General features: G+C 54.4%; 1 protein-coding gene across 5 annotated transcripts in view; it reads left to right on the top strand.

Moving 5' to 3' along the window:
- The window catches only part of SFXN5 (sideroflexin 5), a 189490-nt gene that overhangs the window by 84046 nt on the left and 83316 nt on the right, over nt 1-22128 (top strand). For all 5 annotated transcript variants that reach the window (XM_056814076.1, XM_056814085.1, XM_056814089.1 and 2 more), the window contains 3 exons: nt 6483-6536; nt 9642-9698; nt 10216-10281. In XM_056814076.1, the coding sequence (XP_056670054.1) occupies nt 6483-6536; nt 9642-9698; nt 10216-10281 (177 nt within the window). The remainder of the gene's footprint in view (nt 1-6482; nt 6537-9641; nt 9699-10215; nt 10282-22128) is intronic.

Below are 22128 nucleotides of genomic sequence, written 5' to 3'. Positions count from 1 at the left end.
GTTTTTACATCAACGTTATTTCTGACCATTTTGTAAACTGGGAAACTGCAAATGATGAATAAGTAGATAGCTACTCTATAAACACTAAGCATCTACTATATGCCAGCATTGGCTAGATACTAGGGATATAAAGAAAGGGAAAAGGTAGCCCCTGCTCTCAAGGAGCTCACAATTTAATGGAGGAGACAACATGCAAATACCATGTACAAACAAGCTGTTTACAGGATAAATAGGAAATTATCCAACAGAGAAGGCACCAGAATTAAAGGACTTGAGGAAAGGCTTCCTCCTGGAGAAGGTGGGATCTTAGTTGAGACTTGAAGGAAGCCAAGAGGCAGAGACAAGGCTATGGAGCATTCCTAGCACATGGGTGGGGTGGGGGCAGCCTGAGAAAATGCCTGTAGTCCCTAGATGGAGTGTCTTATTTGAGGAGCAGCCAAGAGGGCAATCACTGGAATGTAGGGGGGGGTGTTTATGTGTGTATGTGTGATAAGAAGACCTGAAAGGGGGGTGTGTACAGATTGAGAAGGACTTTGGATGCCAAAAGGGATTTTATATTTTAATCTGAAGGTGATAGGGAGCAATAATATGTCAGAGACCTTGTTATTGAATGGAGAGAGATGTGGGTGACATGATCATGTCTGTACTTTCAGAAGATCAATTTGATAGTTGAATGGGGATTGGATTGAGGAGGAAGAGATTTGAGGCAGGCAAGACCTTCCCTTCTCTCCTCTACAGCAACTATTGCAATAGGCCAGGTCTGAGGTGATGAGGGTCTACACCAGCAGGATAGCAATGCCAGAGGAGAGAAGGGAGTGATATTGGAGAGATGATGCAAAATAGAAATCTGCAGAGATTCTGAGATGGTGAAATGGACAAGAGATTCAGAAGTGAAAAGGACAAGGGATGCTGAAGAGGTGAAGTGGACAAGGGATGCTGATGAGATGAAATGGACAAGGGGTGTTTCAGAGGTGAAATGTACAAAGGATACTACAGAGGTGAAAAGGACAAGGGATGCTGGAGAGGTGAAATGGACAAAAAATGCTGAGGAGATGAAATAGACAAGGGATGCTGAGAAGGTGAAATTGTCAAGAGATGCTGAGGAGGTGAAGTGGACAAGGGATACTGCAGAGGTGAAATGGACAAAGGATACCGCAGAGGTGAAAAGGTGAAGGGATGCTGAGGAGGTGAAATGGACAAAGGATACTGCAGAGGGGAAGAGGACAAGGGATGCTGAGGAGATGAAGTAGACAAGGGATGCTGCAGAGGTGCAATAGACAAGGGATGGTGCAGAGATGAAACTGTCATGGTTTGAAACAGTTGATAGGGGAGGGGAGGGGTGAGAGATAGTGAGGAATCCAGGATGACTGACTCCCAGATTGGGAATTATTGTTACATATTAATAAAATAATTATAAATAAAATAACTTCAAGGTTTGTGAAATGTTTTAATATATCTCACATGATATTCAAAGCAACCTTGTGAATGCTCTTATTATGGACATTTTACAGATGAAGTTACTGAGTCTGAGAGTTTGTGGACTTGCCCAGGTCACAAAGGTAGTGTTTGAGGCAGAATTTGAACTTGTACTCTCAGTCTAGCCCCTTATCCATTACAAAACCTTTATTAAGGAGTCCTTAATAGGTGTTTTTTGATATGAGAGGGCTAACATTTGTGTCTCATGCCCAACTGCTTTATCATCTTATCTAACACATCATTTCCATCATCCCTTATAGCCTAGGGTTCTCTCCAGCTCCCCACCTCCTCCTAGCCCCTGAACACTGTACATCAGAGCAGGGACAGGAGAATTCAAACCCTGTTGGGTCTCAGCTTCAGTAAAGCTGCCCCCCTCCCGTCTATCTTCCCTTCCCCCTTCCCATCCACCATGCTCTGGAAAGGGCAGCGAGCGGGAACGTGGGTGGATTGCACCCAGAGATATACATCTGAGAACTGAAGGGAACACTTTATTTTAGATTTGGGCTTTTTTTTTCTTTTTAAAGGGAAGTTATAAAATATCTCCTCTTGCTTCTTCTCTGAGTGTGCAGATGGTTCTGTGTTTCTGCCTAATAGGGGATAAAACTGCCAGAGCCTGTGATGCCCTTGCTATCCTCAGTTAGACTCTGAGCTCCTCAAGTACAGGGACCCTGTTAATCAATCAACAAGCATTTATTTGGTGTCAGGCTCTGGGCTAGGCACCAGAGGGACAAAGACAAAAGTGAGACAGTTCCTGCCCTCAAGGGGCTTATATTCAATTGGGATGGGTGCTGTGGGGAGTATAGCAGAGAGTGGTAGCCAGGGAAGGGAGCTTTGGGGTAATAGAGCTTCTTAGTGGAGTCATTGGGCAGCCAATCATCATTCCTTTTCCAGAGCAATGGTAGAGCTGATATGATTACACAAAATATACACACACACACACACACACACACACACACACACACACACACAACTAAGAATTGGAAATGGAAGGGTATGGGTGTAAGCATGTACTCACAGTGGTAGGACGGATGGTAGGGTACCTGCCCAGAGCCTTGCCTATTGTCCCAGTGGCAATCTGGAAGGGATGAAGCAGAGTGCAATAAGCAAAGTATGGTTCAGTTATGTAGCCCGGAACCAGCTAAATAGAACAAAGAGGCTGGTGAGGACTGATCTACTCACCCTCCAGTCATGAGCAGTTGAGGCCCACTCCTTCCAACCCCCAGAATCTTCAGTGACTTCCTGTGGCCCATCTAAGCTCTTCAGTTGAGCTCCCAGGTATTCCTCACCTCTGGGCTTAGACAACTTTATAGGTTAATACAATTAGGGGCCAACTAGCTATTTTTACAAATAAGGAAACTGAGGCTAGAGGAGCTAGTGAGTGAGTGGTACAGCTGGGATCTGAACTCAGACTTCAAGTTCTCAGACTCCAAGCTCAGCACTCCTTCACATGCACCATGTGGCATGTCTTTGGTTACTCCCTGGCACAAACCTGTGCTTCAATCATCTCACTGACCCCCAAGCTTGAGGGGACATCATGCTTCTTCCTGTCTTTCTCTTCTCATTCTGCGTCCTAAATCTGGACTTCTCAACATCTCCCCCTCCTCTTCATCAAATTTCTTTTTAATTAATTAATTATTGTAGTTGTGTGTAGAAACAATTTTTGACAATTGTTTTCTGATATTTTAAGATTCAGAATTTCCCCTTCCCTCCCTTCCCCAGCTCCCTAAGGGGGTAAATAGTCTGATATAGGTTATACTAGTGCTTTCTCGAAACTTCTGAGTCCCACATCTTCTGACTTGTTTCAGTCATATCCAACTCTTCATGACCTCCTTTGGGGTTTTCTTGGCAAAGATCCTAGCATGGTTTGTCATTTTCTTCTCCAGCTCAATTTACAGATGAGGGAACTGAGGCAACCAGAGTTAAGTGACTTGTTGTGGATCACACAGCCAATAAGCTTCTGGGGCTGGATTTGAACTCAGGAAGATGAATTTTCCTGACCCCAAGCCTGCCGTTCTTTCCACTGCGCCACCTAGCTGCTCATATCTTCTGACTACTCTAGGCCTTATATCCTAAACTTAGATCAGAAAATGACCTTCGAGGCCAAGCAGCCCAATCCCCTTCATTTTACAGAGGAGTGTCACCTTCATGAAAGTAATCAATTAGGAGAGGTTGAGGCACAGGCACTTCACACTGGGTAGTTGAAGCAGCTGGAATTCAAGCGCAAACATCTGGCCAAGACAGACATTCAGAGATCAGTATATGGAAAGCCTGGTTTGGGTTGTTTGTAAGCCCGTCTTCCTTTCCTTACCCACGTCTCCCCACATGCAGAGGAGATGAGAGGTACAGATAATACCTAAGAGCAGATAATAAAAAACTGCCCGGAGAGTTTATTTAGCTTTGGAATATTGCCAAGTGCACAGATTCTCTCTCCCTCTCTTCCTCCTCTTCTCTGTCTCTCTCTTGGTCTCTCTGACTCTGTCTTTCTCCCTCTCTCCCTCCTCACCCCATCTCTGTCTCCCTCCCTCGTTCCCTCTCCATCTCCCCTCAGGGGATAGACCAGAAGATAGGGAAGAAGGGGATTCTGGGTCTCCCAGGAATGTGACAAAGTAACTCAGATTTAATCGTATATCTATTCACTTGACATTTACCACATTATATTCAAGAGGGTCGACTTCAAGACCTGAAAGGGGCTTCATGGTCAGGCCGTCTAACTCCACAGTTTTACAGAGAAATGACTTGTTGGTCCAGAGAGATTCGCGCGAAGACTGACTTTCTCAGGCCCGGGTGTAGAAGCACTTTCATGTTGTCTCCTGCATTGGAATGGAAGCCGTTTGAGGGCAGGGATTCTAGTCTCGCCTTTTTCTGCCTCCCCAGCTCTTGGCAAAGTGTCCGGCACAAGGCCAGTCCCTAACAGACACACTTGTTGACCCGCTGACCAGGAAATGAGCTACAAAGGACTAAAACTCATCTCATTATTCTCAGGCTCCAGATAGCACCGAAGCCTGGATTTGTGACTTTGGTGGTTCAGGGAGCTCATCCCCAGGAGGAAACGAATGCCCTGCACCGGTGCGATGCGGGCTCACAACCTCTTAGCAACTCATCCTTTGAAAGAGATGGTTCATTGGGGCACTCGCGTGCATCAGAGGCAGCCCTGTTTCCAGCTTCCGTTTTGATTGGGGAGATAAATCCTTCCAGGGAGCTTCTAATGGAAGTTGTAGCTCACAGTATTGAAACCAGCATGGGCCAAGAAGTCCATGTGTGCCTGGGAGCCATTTAAAGGGTATATTTGTTAATGTTTAAAACATGGTTTACTAACGTGGCTGATGATGGGTACGGTTTGGTGTACTGAGCGGCATGGAATGTTTACACTTGTTCCTTGAGGAAAATTCTTGCCAAGAGAGCAAATCCTATCTATCAGGATAATCACTAAGTCAGTATGTGGAGGAGACTGTGCTTGTTTCCCCCATATGCGACTGTATTTTGTATATGGTCGGTCCATGGCACCCAAACACAGGCGAAAGGTGACATTGTCTCATGTATGGAAGCATCTGTTACGATTGCAGACATTGGCTAGCGTCAAGATCAGCGGGTTAGCGTTGGCCTCCCCAAAGGCTACGTCAGTGGCCTCTCTCATTAGAACAAACAGAAGTGTTTGGGATGATTACCAGCAGAAGCACCATTTGGGATTGGTAATTATCAGATCTTCAGATATATCCGGAAGGTCAATTACAAACCAATTAGTCACTTTCTTCTTCGCTGGATGCAGATATTAGCCAGAATCTAGTGATTAATATCGAGATGATCAGGTCAACCTTGATGTTAAGGGAAGAAGAATGTAGATAATGTCTACTGTGTGCCAGGCACTGTGCTAAGCACTCTCTCTGTCTCTCCCTCTCTCTCTTCCTCTCTGTCTCTCTTTGTCTGTCTGTCTGATTGTCTCTGTCTCTCGCTCTTGCTCTCTCCCTCCCTCTCTCCTTCCTTTGCTCTTTCTCCCTCCTTCTCTCTCCCTCCTTTCATTCATTCTCTGTTTCTCTTTGTCTTTCTGTCTGTCTGTCTCTTTGTCTCTGTTTCTGTCTCTGTCTCTCCCTCTGTGTCTCTCTGTCTCTGTCTCTGTCTCTCCCTCTGTCTGTCTGTCTCTGGCTCTTGCTCTCTCCCTCCCTCTCTTCTTCCTTTGCTCTTTCTCCCTCCCTCTCTCTCCCTCCTTTCATTCATTCATTCATTCTCTCTCTCTCCTTCTCTCTCTGCCTCCCTCTTTCTCTCCCTTTCTATCTCTCACTAATACTCATTTGATCCTGACAACATAGGTGTTATTATTATTATCCCCATCTTACAGTTGAGGGACACAGTGAAAGTGACTTATCCAGAGTCACCGCGTGAGGCTGGATCTGAACTCAGATCTTGGGTCTGCAGACCAGTGTTCTCTGCAGCGCACCAGCCCTCTCGTTAAGCCCAGACTCGGCCTTTAGGTCCTCTACGTTCATCCCTCTTTCATGCTCTCCTCTCGGCCTCCAGTGCCTGGTCAGGGAGCACTTTGGAACCGTCATTACAAAGAAGTTCCTCTAAATGAGGGCAGTCACGTGCCTCGCCTCCACTTGGCCTCTGGCCTAGCTTTTTGCTGTTGTCACGTCGGCTTCTTTGTGCCCCATTCGGGGCTTTCCTGGCAGAGGTACTAGCGGTTGGCCGTTTCCTTCTGTGGCTCATTTTCCAGATGAGGAAACGGAGGCAGCCAGGATGAAGTGACTTGGCCAGGGTCACGCAGCTGGGACGTGCCAGATGAGCCCCGGCGCTGCGGCGCCCCCTCGCCGGCCCGTCTCGGCTCACCTTCTCTGTTTTCCCTTCACGGGGTCCTCCGAGATGAGGAACTTTATTCCCTGCACTTGTGTGGTTAGAGGGGTCGTCCCACACTGCCTCCCCGGGGAAGGGGCCCTCCGGGGCCTCCTGTCGGGCCGAAGCCAGGCCCAGGCAGAGGCAGCGCCGAGTCCTCATCCTGTGCTCTCTCTCTCCAGGTCGTGGGCCTCCTCCTGCCCAACCAGACTCTGGCCTCCACCATCTTCTGGCAGGTAAAACTCTCTCCCAGCAGCAGCAGCTCCCAGGCGGGGCCAAACCCTCATGGACAGCAGCACCAGCACCCGCTTATCAGGCCCCTACTGGGTGCCTTCCCTCCTCCCGGCGGCCTCCCTTTCTGGCCTCACGAGAGAAAAGGCCGTCGGCAAACCTCGGTTAAGTGCCCGCTCTGTGCCAGGCAACAACCGAGCCCCCGCGGCCCGGCCTTCCATCCCGGGAACCCTCCCGCCTCCCCTCGGCACCCCCCGGGGCCTTTCCCGTCCCTCCTGGGAGACAGAGCTGCCCACGTGGGTGCCCCCATGGAAGGCAAACTCCCGGGAGGACTCGTCCCCAGGGCGGGAGTCGGGCCTAAATCAAGGAGGAGGACCAGGCCGGGGAGCAGGCAAAGAGACTTTCAAAGGATCGCCTCAAGTATGCAGAGGGGAAGGGACGTGCCCAGGGTCACAGTCGCTGGTGGTCAGATCTTTCCCACCCCACAATGCATCTGCGTCCGTCCACTTCTGCCCGCACCTCCCTCCCCCTCATCCCCACAGGCAGCACGGGTTTAGGGGCGGCAGACTCCTTCCCAAGCCTAGCTAATGAGGGCGGCGAGGCGTCTCCCCCACCGCCTCAGCACCACCTGGGCCGCCTGTTACAAATGCTTTACAAACCAGGTCGAGGCTGTTGTGGAGCGTCGGCTCTCCTCAGCTGACAGAGATGGAGCTGGGGGAGACAGACAGACAGACCGACTGCCCTAAGGAGACGGAGGGTCAGTGGTTTCCAGTTAGACCCCCAGAAGCTCCCGCCTTCGGCCAACTACGCTGCTTTGAACACATTTGAGGCCTGTGGAGATTCCCCGTGATTTCGTGACCCCTCTCTGCTCCAGGCCCATTGAGCACCGCCTTGGTGCCGGGGTGCAAAGAGCCAGCAAGGCCTCTCGGACACCAGACTGTCCCAGAGAACTGGAAACAGAGCCATTGCAGACCTTGAACAAGTCATGACTTTTTCATCAGTTTCCCTAATTGAAAAATGGGGATGATAATCCCACCTATCTCCCAGGGTTCCTTCCTCCCTCCTTTCCTCCCTCCCTCCCTCCTTCCTTCCCTTCCCTTCTGCTCTCCCTCCCTTTCTTCCTCCCTCCCTCCCTTTCTCCCTTTCCTCCTTCCCTTCCCTTCTGCTCTCCCTCCCTCCCTTCCTTTCCTCTCTCCCTCCCTTCCTCCCTCCCTTCCTCTCTCCCTCTTTTTCCTCCCTCCCTCCTTTCCTGCCTCCCTCCCTTCCTTCCTACCTTCTTCCTTTCCTGCCTCCCTTCCTTCCCTCCTTCCTTCCTTTCTTCCTCCCTCCCTCCTTTCCTGCCCTCCTTCCTTCCTTCCTTCCTCCCTCCCTTCCTCTCTCCCTCTCTCCCTCCCTTCTTCTCTCCCTCTTTTTCCTCCCTCCCTCCTTTCCTGCCTCCCTGCCTTCCTTCCTTTCCTCTCTCCCTCCCTTCCTCTCTCCCTCTCTTTTTCCTCCCTCCCTCCTTTCCTGCCCTCCTTCCTTCCTTCCTCCCTCCCTCCCTTCCTCTCTCCCTCCCTTCTTCTCTCCCTCTTTTTCCTCCCTCCCTCCTTTCCTGCCTCCCTGCCTTCCTTTCCTCTCTCCCTCCCTTCCTCTCTCCCTCCCTTCTTCTCTCCCTCTTTTTCCTCCCTCCCTCCTTTCCTGCCTCCCTGCCTTCCTTTCCTCTCTCCCTCCCTTCCTCTCTCCCTCTCTTTTTCCTCCCTCCCTCCTTTCCTGCCTCCCTCCCTTCCTTCCTTTCCTCTCTCCCTCCTTTCTTCCTCTCTCCCTCTCTTTTTCCTCCCTCCCTCCTTTCCTGCCTCCCTCTCTCTTTCCTTCCTTCCTTTCAATATCACAGATCTGGATGGGAAAAAATCCCAATCATCTTCCTAGGAAGGGCGTCACAACTTAGTGCCTCCATGGAGCTGGCACCAAAGCCGGGAAGATCCGGGTTCTGGTCCCACCTCTCGACTCCTCTGGGAAGGGAGCTCCATTTAGGACCTGTTGAGGTGGAGCTGCCTCGGGGCCAACCATAGCTGGAGCTGGTTGAGTCGGGCCCAGTTTGGAGTCAGATTCAAGCTGGATCTTAGATTCCGCGGCCATCGCGATTCCGGAGGGAGCCCTGAGCCTCCGCTGACGACTCAACAGAGGAAGCCGGGAAGGTCTCCAGGTTGGGCCGGTCCAGGCTTCCGGGTAGAGGCCCATTCAGCCAAGGGGAAGCCTCCGGGAAGAGCGGGAGGAGCCGCCTTGGGGACTGAGGGATGAGGAAGATGAAGGGCCAGTGGAGCGGCCAGAGGAGGGCGGCAGAGGGGGGTCAGAGCTGGCCCAGGCCCCGATATCTTCTCAGAGACCCTCGACACTCGCAGCGTGGTTCCCTCTGAATTCAGGGCCTTTGGGGGGGGCTCTCACGGACATTAGTTCGGCTGCGTGGACGGAGGTAGCTTCCTCGGCAGAAACTCGCCATCCGGCCCCGAAGGAAAACCGCCCTCGTGGCTGGGTATGGAGTGCTTGTCACGTGACCCCCCTTTTCTGATGAGGAGACTGAGAGCCGCAGGGAAACGCCCCGCAATCCACAGGCGAGGAGGGCGAGAGCCAGTTCTTGAATCCGGGGCTTTGCTGTGTCTGTGATTCCGGGTTCTTTCCTTGCTTAGCCAGTGCAGTGGAGAGAGCACTGAGCCCAGAGTCAGGAAGACCCGAGTTCAGATCCGGCCGGACACTTCCTGTAAGCCGGTGAACACGTTTCCTCCTCTGTAAAGAGTCAAAGTCACGTCCAGCTGCGGGGCTTTGGGGAGGAACAAGCGAGGCCGTGATGGCAAAGAGCCTCCTTAGCCCAGGGCGTGGCCCACCGTAGGTGCCTCATAAGTGCTTGTTGGCTCCCTTCCTCCTTCGGTCCCTTCGGGCCTCCCCCTTGTCCGGGGTGCCTCTAGTTGTGATTTCCTGCGATCCCGTCACGTGAGCAGGGAACGGTCTGTCTGTCCGTCTCAAAGGGCGCCGCTCGATTGGCCACGTGGGGGCTTTCTTCAGCCAGGGATGGGGGCGGGCAGAGAGCTTCCCCGGGATGCCCCTTAACGTCTCGTCTCTGTTTGCTCCCTTTCCAGTGGCTGAACCAGAGTCACAACGCCTGTGTCAACTATGCAAACCGCAACGCAACCAAGGTGAGCTCGCTCCCTCGCTCCCTCGCTCGTTTGCTGGCTCGCTCGCTGGGCCCCGCACTGGCCGGGGCGCCGGAACTGGGTCGGCTTTGGCTCTGGGCAGGACCAGGCTTGGGGAAAGGCTGAGGAATATCCGCTTCTTACTGGGCTCTGAAAGTCACCCCTTTCCACCTCCTGGTGGATGCCTGAGGGTTCACCGTGAGAGATTCATTCCTTTGGACTTAGTGTGGCTCCCCCTAGCTGGGAGGGGGAAGGATCCTTAGTGGGAGTGGATCTGTCAGAGATTCTCTCCATTGGCAGAGAAGTGTGAGAGCTGTGGGACGCCTCCTCTTGGAGGAACAGTGGAAAGAAGGTTGGCCGCGGGGTCCGAGGAAGGCTCTGCCCCCTACTGCCTGGAAAGAGCGCTGGATTGGAACTCAGAGCCACCAAACGTGTGACCTTGGCCAAGTCACATCCCCGAGACTGTCTTCTGGCGATGGAGAGGCTCGGACTCGCTCAACATTCTTTCTCTGTTTTTCAGCCTTTGCCTGCATCCAAGTTCATCCAGGGCTACTTGGGAGCCGTCATCAGCGCTGTCTCAATCGCAGTGGGTAACACTTGTTTACGTTTTCTTAGTCCTTTGCTCTGCCTCCCCCCCCCTCCTCTCCCACGCCTCTCCCCCCACCTTGCTGGCTGCACGAGGGCTTTCCCCTGCTTCACAAGCTCCTAAAAGAGGAGGCCACCCCGGGGGACCCCCAAAAGGGGGGTGAGTACATGGAGAGCCAAGCCCAGAGCCAGGAGGTCTTGGGTTCAAACGCTTCCCAGCTGGGTGACCCTGGACGAGTCACTGAACCCCCATTGCCCAGCCTTCACCACTCTCCGGCCTGGAAACGGATCTTTAGTATTGATTTTGAGGGTCTAAAAAGAAAGGAAGGTAAGGGGGAAATATTCATGATGACAGCCGGACCCCTCCTGACCCCATTCGGGGTTTTCTTGGCAAAGACACTGGAGTGGTTGGCCATTTCCTTCTCCAGCTCGTCTTATAGATGAGGAAGCGGAGGCCAGCAGGGAGGAGTGACTTACCCAGGGTCACGCAGCTACTAAGATTTGAACTCAGGACGAGCCTTTGTGACTCGAGCTCTGGAGCTTTGTGCACTGCATCGCCGAACCGCTAACAGTCGCAGCAGCAACTCCTATTTATCTGGTCCTTTGCAGACACTTACAATTCCCTCTTTTTTGAGACTATCACCAGCTCTTCCCCCTCCCAGCCCTCCCCCGGGGGAAAAAAAGAAACAGAAAGTCCTCGTCACAGTCACCATACTTGAGGTACAAATCCCCGTCGGCACGTCCGGTAACATCTTGTGGCGCTTTCTTCACAGCGGCTCAGAAAACGGAGGCTTAGAGCTCCGCTGAGGGCTTGTGCTCCAAATCCTGGGCAGTCACAGATTCCTTATTCTGGCCATCATACTGTTACCAGATTAAAAACCTTTTGTTTTGGTTTGGTTTGGCTTCCACTTTTTGTGTTCTTGTGAGAGCCGCGCGATTCTCGGCGTCGTCTTGGAGATCGTGTAAACATGGTTGCTTTTGCTTCTCTCCTCCCGGCTGGCCCTATATGCCCACTTAGCTTTTTGGGGTTTGTTTCTTTTGTTTTGTTTCTCTAGTGGTCCGTGGCCCGAGGGATTCAGGGTTTTCTGTTCTGCCATGCAGACCATCAATTCACACCGCTTGGGAACAGCCCCTTGGAGGCTTGGGAGCACACTGGGTCCTTTGCCTCCTCATCTTTAGAATAATAATAGCCAATATTCATAGTCAACCCTGTGCTAAGCCCTTTACAGTTATTATCTCATTTGCTCCTCACAACAGTTCTGGGACGTAGGTGCTGTATTATTTCCATTTTACAGAGGAGGAAACTGAGGCAAACATAAGGAAAGTAACTTACCCAGGGTCACACAGCTAGTACGTGTCAGAGGGTGGATTTGATCTTGCGTCTTCCTGACTCCAGACTTGGTGCTCTGTGCACTGTGGAGCTACCTCGCAGCCTTATCGGGTGTTGCTTCATTTTCTTTTACCTGGCAGTCGTTACTCACCGGAGCCTGGACTCATTTACCTGATCTGGAGCCCATACTCCTTTCAGTTCTTAGTCCTTCTTTTCGTGGTGTCTGTCTGTGGTCAGGGTCTTTATCTGAATTTTCTTCCTCCTGAGATATTTGGTGATTTGAGTCTTTTTCCCCTTTTACTGTATTCTTTTGCTCACTTTCTGATTTCTTGCATCTTCCACCCCTTAGTTTTTGTTTTTTCTTAAATAAACCCTTCCCTTCTGTCTTAGGACCAGTGAGGGCCAGACACTGGGGCTAGGTGACTTGCCCAGGGTTACCCAGCTAGGAAGTGTCTACAGGTTTGAACCCAGAGTGTCCTATCTCTAGATCTGGCTCTCAGCCAGCAAGTGGCCCCTGATTTCTTCCTCTTTGATGACAGCAACACTCATCTGTGAGATGAAATTGGACTCGACAGGGTCTGAGACCTCTTCCGGCTCGGAGAGGAGTCTGATGTTACCATAAGCCCCCTGGGACAGACAGCCGAGGGCATCCGTCCCTGCCCCTGCCAATCCCCTGTACTCTAGTTGCTCCTGGCTCCTTTTCCTGAGCCCTCTCTCGGCAGAATTGAGATAGAAAAGGGTCGGGTCACAAGTAGGTCCAGGACACCTTCAGAAGACACACTGTGCCAAGAGCCTAGGAGTGCTGGTGGCAGAATTTGCCCCAGTGAGAGTCCTGGGAGGACCAGCATGATGGTCACACCAAGCCTGGCACCCAGTGTTCCAAAGACAGCTGATAGCGCCCATCTTTTCCTGCCTTGGAAATTCCCCTTCCAGGGTTATTGCACTATAATCATCTCCACGAGACTGTCTCATACTCCCCATCTCCTCCATCTCTTCCCTTTCTTCCTTGCCTTCTACATCTTCTCTTTTCTCTCTCTAGCTCATTTTCTCCTTTTTCCTTCCTTTGATTTCTCTTTGTCCTCTTCCTACCTCCTTCTTCTCTTCCTCTTCCTCCATCTTTCTTTCGCACTCTTCCATCTCCTCCTGTTCCTCTTTCTTTCCTTCCCCCTTTCTCTTCCTCTTTCTTTCCACCTTCTCCTCATGGGATGCCCTTGGTGGGGCCTCCTTGATGGCTGGCCCCTTGGTTCTCAGATACCGCCATGGCCTTCCTCTCTGCCTCTGCCTCCTCGGGCTCACTGCAAGGGGCGGCCCTGACAGATGGGAGCAGAGTTTCTGACATGGCTTATCTGCCGCTTGCTTCTCTCTTTTTGTGTAAATCACAAAACCCCTGGATAAAGGAGTTTTATTGGAGTTTCGTTTGCCTTGTTCTCTGGCACCCCAGGCCTGTCGTCCTCATTAACTGATCTCTGCTGTCAATTAGTTGTAAATCCCCTCCCAGGGTGAGCCTATTAGGAGGAGATGACCTGAAAACAAGTGTCACCGGCCCAGTGGTTGGCCCAGGTCTGGTATTAATTAAAAAGAGCTCCTCCCCGCCCGGCAGCCAGGGATGAAGAGACCTACCCAGGCAGAGGAGCAGGGAAAGCATCAGGATCCGGAGGAGGGCCCAGTCTTCTGTGGGCCTTCCCCAGCACCCCAGCTGCCCCGATCATGCTTGCTAGATGGATTGCCAGGCTCCGAGACTCCTGGCCAACAGTGTTACCAAGAATAAATTATTGAGAAGGAACGAAGGATGGAGGGAGGGAGGGAAAGAGAGGAGGAAAGGAAGGAGATGCCACAAAGTAGTTTTTCAAAATCCCCCCACTTGCTAGAATTTAATAGATCTCACTCTGCCATCCGGGGCAGCAGCTACTGTGCACCCAGCCTCTTGCTAAGGGCTGCTCTGGGGGAAGCAAAGAGAAGCCCAGCTCTTTGTGACCCATTTGAAGTTTTCTTGGCAAAGATACTGGAGTGGTTTGCTGTTTCCTTCTTCAATGTATTTTATAGATGAGAAAATTGAAGCCAACAGGGGGAAGTGACTTACCCAGGGTCACACAGCTAGGAAATGTCTGAAGCCAGATTTGCATTCGAGAAGATGAATCTTCCTAATTCCAAGCCCAGTGCTCTATCCACTGAACCATCTAGCTACCTGAGAATTCATAGTTATTAAATATCGATTACATGTTGGACTGCACACTATTCAAAGTACTTTATTTCCGCCTTCGGGTGCCTACAGATGGTTGGAATTCTTCTGTTCTGCCATCTGTGTATATGTTGTCTTCCCCATTAGAGTGGAAGCTTTCGCAGGGCAGGAAGTATATTTAGGAACTCTCTCTCCTCTCTGTCTGTCTCTCTCCTTCCCTCTTCTTCCCAGCACAATACCCTGCACTTGGTAAGTGCTTAATAAATGCTTTGGTTATTCATTGACAAGCTGTAGCTGCGTGAGAATTCAGCAACAGTCTGGGTCTGTGGTCCTGCCAGGCTGTCAGTCCACTGAGCAGTTTGGGCTTCTGGTGAAGCAGGGCAGAGGTCTCCTTCCCCTGACTCTGCAAGGAGCTGGAGCCTTTGACGTGGGCCGTGCCTGCTCAGGAGTCTGTGGATCGAGGCCGGAGCAGAGACCAGGGAGGGGAGAGAGGGGTCGCCTTGCTTTCTTCCCAGGAGTCGTGTGAGGACGGACAGCAGGGTCACGGCAGGCACACTTTCATCGGGGGCGAGGTTTTCCCGGTCAGGAAGCCCTACGGTCCCGTCCAACTTGGGTGCAGGACCCGAAACAGGTCACTTCATGCTCATTTGTAACATGATTAGCTTGGACTCAACGGCCTCCGAGGTCCCTTCCACCAGGCCCCACGGCCCTGGGGTGAAGCGCAGAGACCTGAAGCTCCGTCCCATGCCACCCCGAGCAGTTTGGCATTCTCACTGCCGCTCTCGCGTAACATCCAACTTGCACAGTGCAACGCACAAACTGGGAGATGGGACCAGGGGCAGCTTCCCCTAACCTGTGGGGAGAGGCTAACACCCTGCTGGTGCACTACCCCAGCTCCGCCACTGGGACCTTGAGCAAGTCTGGAGCCTCAGTTTCCTTATCTGTAAAATGAGGGGGAGGGGGCCCTGGCTTCTGAGGTCCCTCCAGCTCTACATTCAGGATTCTATAATATGGCATGCAGGGTTCTTCCCACTGCTGCCCCAGTTCTCCCATTCAAGATGACCTCCTTCAGGCTCTGCGTTGGCCCATCCTGTGATCTCCCTTCAAGTGCAGGGAGGGCCTCTTGGGAAGGCTGAGACCTTTAATGGCTTAGTGTTTGGGACCATCGAGGGACGTTGGACAGGATGAGCCTGGGATGGTGGATTTGGGTTGGAAAAGATCTTCGAGGTTGTTGAGTTCAGTTCACTCATTTTTACAAATGATTTTATTTTTCCATTAACATTTTCTTCCTTCCTTTCTTTCTCTCTCCTCCTCCTCACTTTCTTTCCCTCCTCTTCCTTTCTTTCTCTCCCTTCCTCTTTCTTTCTCTCCCTTCCTCTCTTTCCCTCCTCTTCCTTTCTTTCTCTCCCTTCCTCTTTCTTTCTCTCCCTTCCTCTTTCTTTCTCTCCCTTCCTCTTTCTTTCTCTCCCTTCCTTTCTTTCTCTCCCTTTCTCTTTCTCTCCCTTCCTCTCTCTCTCTCTCCCTTCCTCTTTCTTTCTCTCCCTTCCTTTCCTTCCTTCATTTTTTCCTTCCTTTCTTTTCTTCCCCCTCCCACATCCTCCCAATTCAAAAGACAGAAAGAGATAAGTATACGCAGTCAAGCAAACAGATTTTCTATTGGCCATGACCATGTCTTATTCTGACTCCTGCGTCTCTGCCGGGATGAGGGGAGGCTTCGGCATTGGTCCTCTGGGATCAGGACTGCTCATGGCATTGGTTCTGCCTCCAGTCCTTCGAGTTTCTCATCTTTTCATTTTTCAGATGAGGCTCAGAGGGTAAGTGACTTGCCTAAGGTCACATAGAAGGTTTTCATATCTGTTCAGGACAATCCTTGGAGGCTGGAGAGTCGGGGAGTGCCAGGGACGGGCTTGGACCTCTCGGCTTTGCCACCAGTTGGCCATTCTTGGGGTGCCCGCTGCAGGCCATCCGCTCCTCCCTCGGGGGAAGGTTTGGTATGGGCAGTGTTTCGTGTTGGTGCTCCAGGAGGTCTGGCTCAGGACACCTCTGGACAGCCATCCAGCTGCAGTCATCATATGTGTGGGTTTTATAATCGGCTTTTATGTTGGGTTTAGGCACTGGCTTGGAAATATTTCAGTGAGGGGGTGGCATGGATACAATGCCCGGCCTAGAGTTGGAAGGACCTGGGTTCAAATCTAGGTCAGACGCTTCCCAGCTCCCTTGTTAGCTTGGGCAAGTCACTTACCCCCATGCCCAGCCTTCTGTCTTAGAGGTGTTCCTAAGACATCAGGAAGGGCTTATTTTTAAAAATACGCTTTAATGCAGACAAGACCTTCCTGATTCATCCACAGCGCCCCCCCCCCCCCCCCCCCCGTCTGCCTCAGTCTCTCCTCCTCAGCCCCGGCTCCTGCCTGTCCCTCCCAGCCTCTTCCCTCCCCTGATCACCTCCAGGCCGGGATGGGGAGGGAGGCTGAGCATTCCTGGGCCCCTCCCCAGCTCACTGTTTGGTCTCCTTCCCTCCTCCAAGGCCAAGCCGAGCCGTGTTTGTCCCCTTTGACTCTGCGTTCCTTTGGGCGGCTGTGGAAGCGCCCCACGGGGGCCGCCATGATCGTTCTCTTCCTCGTAACCCTCCCGGATCCAGTTATTAGGGCTGACTGTCGGATCGCGAGCTCTGCGCTCCAAGTCGGGCGCCATCGATGCCAGCTGGTTCAAGCTGGCAGGCAGAGGAACCAGCCGGCTCGGCTTTTCCATTTTAATGGGCTCCGCCGTCGCCCCAGCAGTGGGGGCCGCCTCAACAGGGGCCCCAACACGCGGGGACGTCCCCGGCCTCAGCCCTCGTCCGGCTGCTGCCATGGGGGGGCTCTTCTTTCCCACCAACAAGAGCCCCCCCCAGCCTAAAAGCCGGTGTTCGGCCTGGGCTTGCCCGATGACGCTGGCCGTTCCCAGATGGAGTAGGAGAGGGAGGCCAACAGCAGGGAAGTGACTGGCCCAGGAGCACAGTGCCAGGGAAGGATCTGAACGTGGCCCTTCCTGACTGCGGAGGAGCTTGTATTGGATGGTCCGACCCCGGAGAGCCGTCTGACCGGTTGTTTGGAAACGCTCTCCAGGCCAACCGCCTCGTCCATTCCAGAAATCCTCTTCGTGCCAACGTCCCCAGTGCGAATCCTTCGGATCATCTCTGACGTGCCCGTTCTAGACAGTCTCTTCTTCCAGGCCTCCCTTGGAGCATCTCTGGCCGGCACTCATTTCAGTTGCTCTGGAGAAGACGAATTTCAGAGGGAGAGACACAAGGGAGCCGGGGAGGCCAGGGTCCTGGGTTCAGATCCACCTCAGAAACTTCCTAGCTGTGTGACCCTGGGCCAGGCTGCTTGCTCTTCTGCCTTGGCCTGGCCACTCGGTGTCGACTGTAAGACCACACGTCAAGCGAGGACTGACCAGGCGGGTGACCCCTGGAGGGATGTTATTTTACTTGTGAATTACCTGGGCAGCCAGGTGGCCCAGGGATGGAGCGCCGGCCCTGGCGTCAGGAAGACCCGAGTTCAAAGGGAGTCTCAGACACTTCCTGTCGGGGAGACCCTGAGCAAGTCACTTAGCCCTGTTTGCCTCAGTTCCCCATCCCATGAGCTGGAAAAGGGAATGGCAAACAGCACCAGGATCTCGGCCAAGAGAACCCCCAAAGGGGTCACAAAGAATCAGACACGACCCAACAGCAACAAGGAAGCTGAGGGCAGCGTGTCCACAGGCGCCGCCGGTCAGGACCTGAGCCAGAGCTCGAACCCAGTCCTCCTGCCAAGCTTCTCCCCCTCCCTCCTCTCCCAGGGGCACCTCGTGGCCCTTCATGGAACCTGTGGCCTGGGCAGGCCCCGTGGCAGCTTGGCAGGGCTTTCGTTCTGTTTGGAAGAACTTTGCCTCCTGGAGCCCGTTGGGGCCTCCCACTCGTTCTGGGGTGGCTGTGCTGCAGCACCAGCATCCCCCTGGGGAGGGCCAGGAGCCGGATTTGAACCCAGGGCCAGGGCTGTCTTGCCTCTGCATTCTTTGGCCTGCTTTCCCTCCCTCTAGCGGTATCTGTACCCTCCCCCTGTGGGAAGGGAATGTTATGCGTGCTAATCCATGGCTGGCTGCCCTCAGATAGAAGCCCTAGCTGGCTGCTGAGAGGAAGAGGGCAGCACCACGGACAGCACCAGCTCTGGCCTCACACTTCCTGGCAGTGTGACCCTGGGGGAGTCCCCTAACCCCAAACGCCCAGCCCTCACCACTCTTCTGCCTTAGAGCTGATATGGGGTGAGGGCTTCAGTAGCACGAAGTGAGCAGTGAGTGACCCCCCCCAAAATTTCTCTGCCCGCTGCGGCAAATTGGAAAGACTGCAAGTCCTACACCCAGCGCCCAAATGCAAGCAGATCTCAAGCAAGTTAACTCCTCTGTGGGCCTCAGTTTCTCTATCCGTAAAAACCAAACAGAAGGGGATGGACTGAATGCTCCCTAAGGTCATTCCTTGGAGCTCCCTATCCAGGAAGATTCTGTTGGGGATCCAGAAATCCCATTCTTCCTCCCCAGGCCCTCAGAGGACAGGCTCCAAGACCACTTTTCCAGGAAGACAGCCCATTAGTGTAACTAGTCATAGTGCCTTGTCTTTCCCCTTCCTTCCCCTCTTCCTGCCCTGTCCCAACTTCTCCCTCCGTCTCTCTCTCTCTCTCTCTCTCCTGTCTGTCTCTTCCTCTCTTTCTGTCTCTCTCCCTCTCCTGTCTGTCTCCCCCCCCCTCCTCTGTCTCTTCCTCTCCTCTTTCTGTCTCTCTCCCTCTCCTGTGTCTCCCTCTCTCCTCTCTATTTCCCTCTCCTCTTTCTCTCTCCCTCTCTCCTCTCCCTCTCCTCTTTCTGTCTGTCTCCCTCTCCTGTCTGTCTCCCCCCCTCTCCTCTGTCTCTTCCTCTCCTCTTTCTGTCTCTCTCCCTCTCCTGTGTCTCCCTCTCTCCTCTCTATCTCCCTCTCTCCTCTCCCTCTCCTCTTTCTGTCTCTCCCTCTCCTCTTTCTGTCTGTCTCCCTCTCCTGTCTGTCTCCTCCCCTCTCCTCTGTCTCTTCCTCTCCTCTGTCTGTCTCTCTCCCTCTCCTGTATCTCCCCCCCCTCTCCTCTGTCTCCCTCTCTCCTCTCCCTCTCCTCTTTCTGTCTCTCCCTCTCCCTCTCCTCTTTCTGTCTCTCCCTCTCCTTCTCCTCTTTCTGTCTCTCCCTCTCCTCTTTGTCTCCCTCTCTCCTCTCTCTGTCTCTCCCTCTCCTCTTTCTGTCTCTCCCTCTCCTCTTTGTCTCCCTCTCTCCTCTCTCTGTCTCTCCCTCTCCTCTGTCTGTCTCTCTCCCTCTCCTCTGTCTCTCCCTCTCCTCTTTCTGTCTCTCTCCCTCTCCTCTGTCTCTCCCTCTCCCTCTCCTCTTTCTGTCTCTCTCCCTCTCCTGTCTGTCTCCCTCTCTCCTCTCTCTGTCTCTTCCTCTCCTCTCTCTGTCTCTCTCCATCTCCTCTTTCTGTCTCTCTCCCTCTCCTGTCTGTCTCCCCCTCCTCCTCTGTCTGTCTCCCTCTCCTCAGCCTCTCCCTCTTCTCTCTGTCTTGCTCCCTCTCCTCTGTCTCTCCTTTCTTTCTGTCTCTTTCCCTCGCCTCCTCCCCTGCCCTTCCCTTTGCTGCCTGGGTGAAGGGGCCCCTGTGGATTCTTCTCATCCCAGCTCTCTTGCCCTGATAATTGCTTGTGAGCCATGTGGAGCCTCTTCCCTGACAGCCTGTGAATGGGGTGTGAGATGGAGTGGGGGCCACCCATGGGTGCCCTCCCTCAGAAGGGACAGTGCAGGAAGGGGCTGAGCGTGTCTGGAAGATGCACCAGGGGGGAGGGCTCATGGACTCCCCGGGGCCAGTTTCACCCCCATCCTCGGAGCCAGGATTGGCTGAAGTAGAATGCCAGAAGAGACCCTCCTTCTACAGATGAGGAAATTGAGGCTCAGAAGGAAGGGACGAGGGACAGCCAGGTGGTTCAGCGGATAGAAAGCCAAGGCTAGAGCTGGGAAGTCTAGCGGGGTGACCCTGGGTGAGTCACTTCACCCCAATTGCCCTGCCTTTGCCGCCCTTTTGCCTTGGAACCGATAGACAGTGAGGGTTAAAACAAAACAAGGCAGTTGGGGGACCTGCCCAGGGTCCCCCAGGAGGATGCACGGTGGGCCACTGGCTGGAAGAGATGGGAAAGGAGAGGAATAGGGAGGGAGACTGAGAGCAGGCCCTTGTGGATGGGCCATTTGGGGATGGCGTCTGTCTCCTCTCTCCCCTGTTCCACTGCTCTGTCCCCCGAGGCATCCCTCCCTTAGCGGTGGCAGGAGGAGGGTCTAGCAGGTGAGGAGGAAATGGAGGGCGTCGGTGGAAAGCAGACCTCCGTGTCCACGTAGAGGGTCCAGCCTCCAATTCAGTTGTTTGGGGTTTTTCGGCTCCAAGGCAGAAGAGTGGTCAGGGCTGGGCCATGGGGGTCAAGGGACTTGCCCAGGGTCACCCCGCTGGGAGGGGTCTGAGGCCAGATTGGAACCCAGGACCTCCCATCTACCAGTTCAGGGCCCCTCACTGCCCACTGCCCCGGGCACGTCTCCTTTTCCTAATCTGCCCCTCTGGCCATCTCTTCACCCATATCCCAGCAGCAGTGCAGCACGGTTTGTGGACGGGGCGGCAGCCTTAGCGCCAAGGGCGGATCCGAGCATCACAGGCCCGACAGGCCGTGCCCTCATTTCACATTTGGGAAGAGGACCCAGTCCCGAGGCGTCCGGGGGGTCTGCTCCTCTGCTCTCCCCGGACCAGAGGCAGCGGGGAGCCGGGAAACCAAAGCCCCGCTCCGGCCACGGGGTCTGGGCAAGGCACCCGGCCCTCCACGGCCCGGCCTCTCCACGGCTCGGACGGCTCGGCCTCTCCACGGCCCGGCCTCTCCACGGCCCGGCCTCTCCACGGCTCGGCCTCCCCACGCCCCGGCCTCTCCACGGCTCGGCCTCTCCACGGCTCGGCCTCTCCACGGCTCGGCCTCCCCACGCCTCGGCCTCTCTCTAAAATGGGGAGGATCCTGCCTCCAGGGGGCGTCCTTGGGAGAAAAGCGTTTTCTAGATTCTAGTTTGGAAAACAGGGTTTGTTGATGAAGCAGCTGCGGGGGGGCCGCACGGAGCAAAAAAGGGGGGCCAAAGCACCCCAAGTCTTATGGGGAGAATTTACTCCCAGGAAGGAACCCCGACGGGAATGGCCCCACAGGCCGGGCATGGCATCCGCCCCGCGCTTTGTTACTCGGATAGGGGAATGGCAGAGCCAGGGTCCGAGCGGGGGGCTCTCCTAGACCCGCTGGCAGACCCTCGTCTTCGGAAGGGCCTCAGAGGTCCTCTGGTGTCCCCTCAATCCATCCAGGGCCCAGCGTTCTGGGTGCCCGGAATGGGCTGAGCTGGGGGGACACAGAGAGGCCCAAACAGTCCCCGCTTTCCAGGAGCTCATCTCGGGGGGCCCCGGGGGGGGGCCGTGCAATGGGAAAGACCCCGTCAGAGCCTGGAGGGAAGCCAGGGGAGAGGGCAGCTCCCGCCCGGGGGCCTAGGCTGGGGCTTCCCAGAATGACTGCCGTGGGAGACCGGGAGCAAAGAAGGGGCAGAGTTCGAGCCGAGGCCTCCCAAGACCCGACGCGTCTCTCCCGCCTTCCCTCCTGCTTCCAGCCCTCCTTTCCCTCTGGGTCCTCTTTCCCTGGCCCCCTCCCCCTCTCTGTGCCTCTCTTTCCTCATGTTCCTGCTCCCCCACTCCAGCCTCTCCTGCCTCCGTCACCTGCCCAGGAGGCTGCTGGTCCTTCTGGCCTCCCCCTCCGCCCTTTGGGTAGCTCAGAGGCCGAATGCCTGGGGAGGGGATGGAGGCGGGACGACTCCTGGCTGCTGCTGTCACTTCTTGGTAACAACTGGGGGGCTGCGAGAAGAGCCCCCGAGTTCCCGGGCCGGCCCGACAGCGCGGGCTCCGCCCCCTGGCCCGGCCCTCTCTCGGGGGCCCCACCGTGTCCGCCTCCCGGCTGTGGGGTGAGGGGGGGCCTCGCCCCCGCCCGCAGGAGAGCCGGAGCCTCCGGCTGTGGGGTGAGGGGGGGCCTCGCCCCCGCCCGCAGGAGAGCGGCGGCCCAACCTTCCAGTCCTCCCTTTCACAGACGGGGCAGCTTCGAGGCCGTAAGCCGGAGTGTTTGCGGGGGTCGCCCCGCAGTTCGTGGTGGAGGCGGGATTGGAACTCTGGTCCCCGGACCCCAGGGCCTCTGTCCTGCCTCTGAGAGCGGCTAAGGGGGCGCCCACAGGGAGGAGACGGGGCAAACGAGGCCCTGCTGGGCCGCTTCG

Source organism: Monodelphis domestica, chromosome 1, assembly GCF_027887165.1.
Source record: "Monodelphis domestica isolate mMonDom1 chromosome 1, mMonDom1.pri, whole genome shotgun sequence".
NCBI lineage: Eukaryota > Metazoa > Chordata > Mammalia > Didelphimorphia > Didelphidae > Monodelphis > Monodelphis domestica.
The sequence above is the reverse complement of the archived record's forward strand: the minus strand, read 5'-3'. Positions and strand labels throughout refer to the sequence as shown.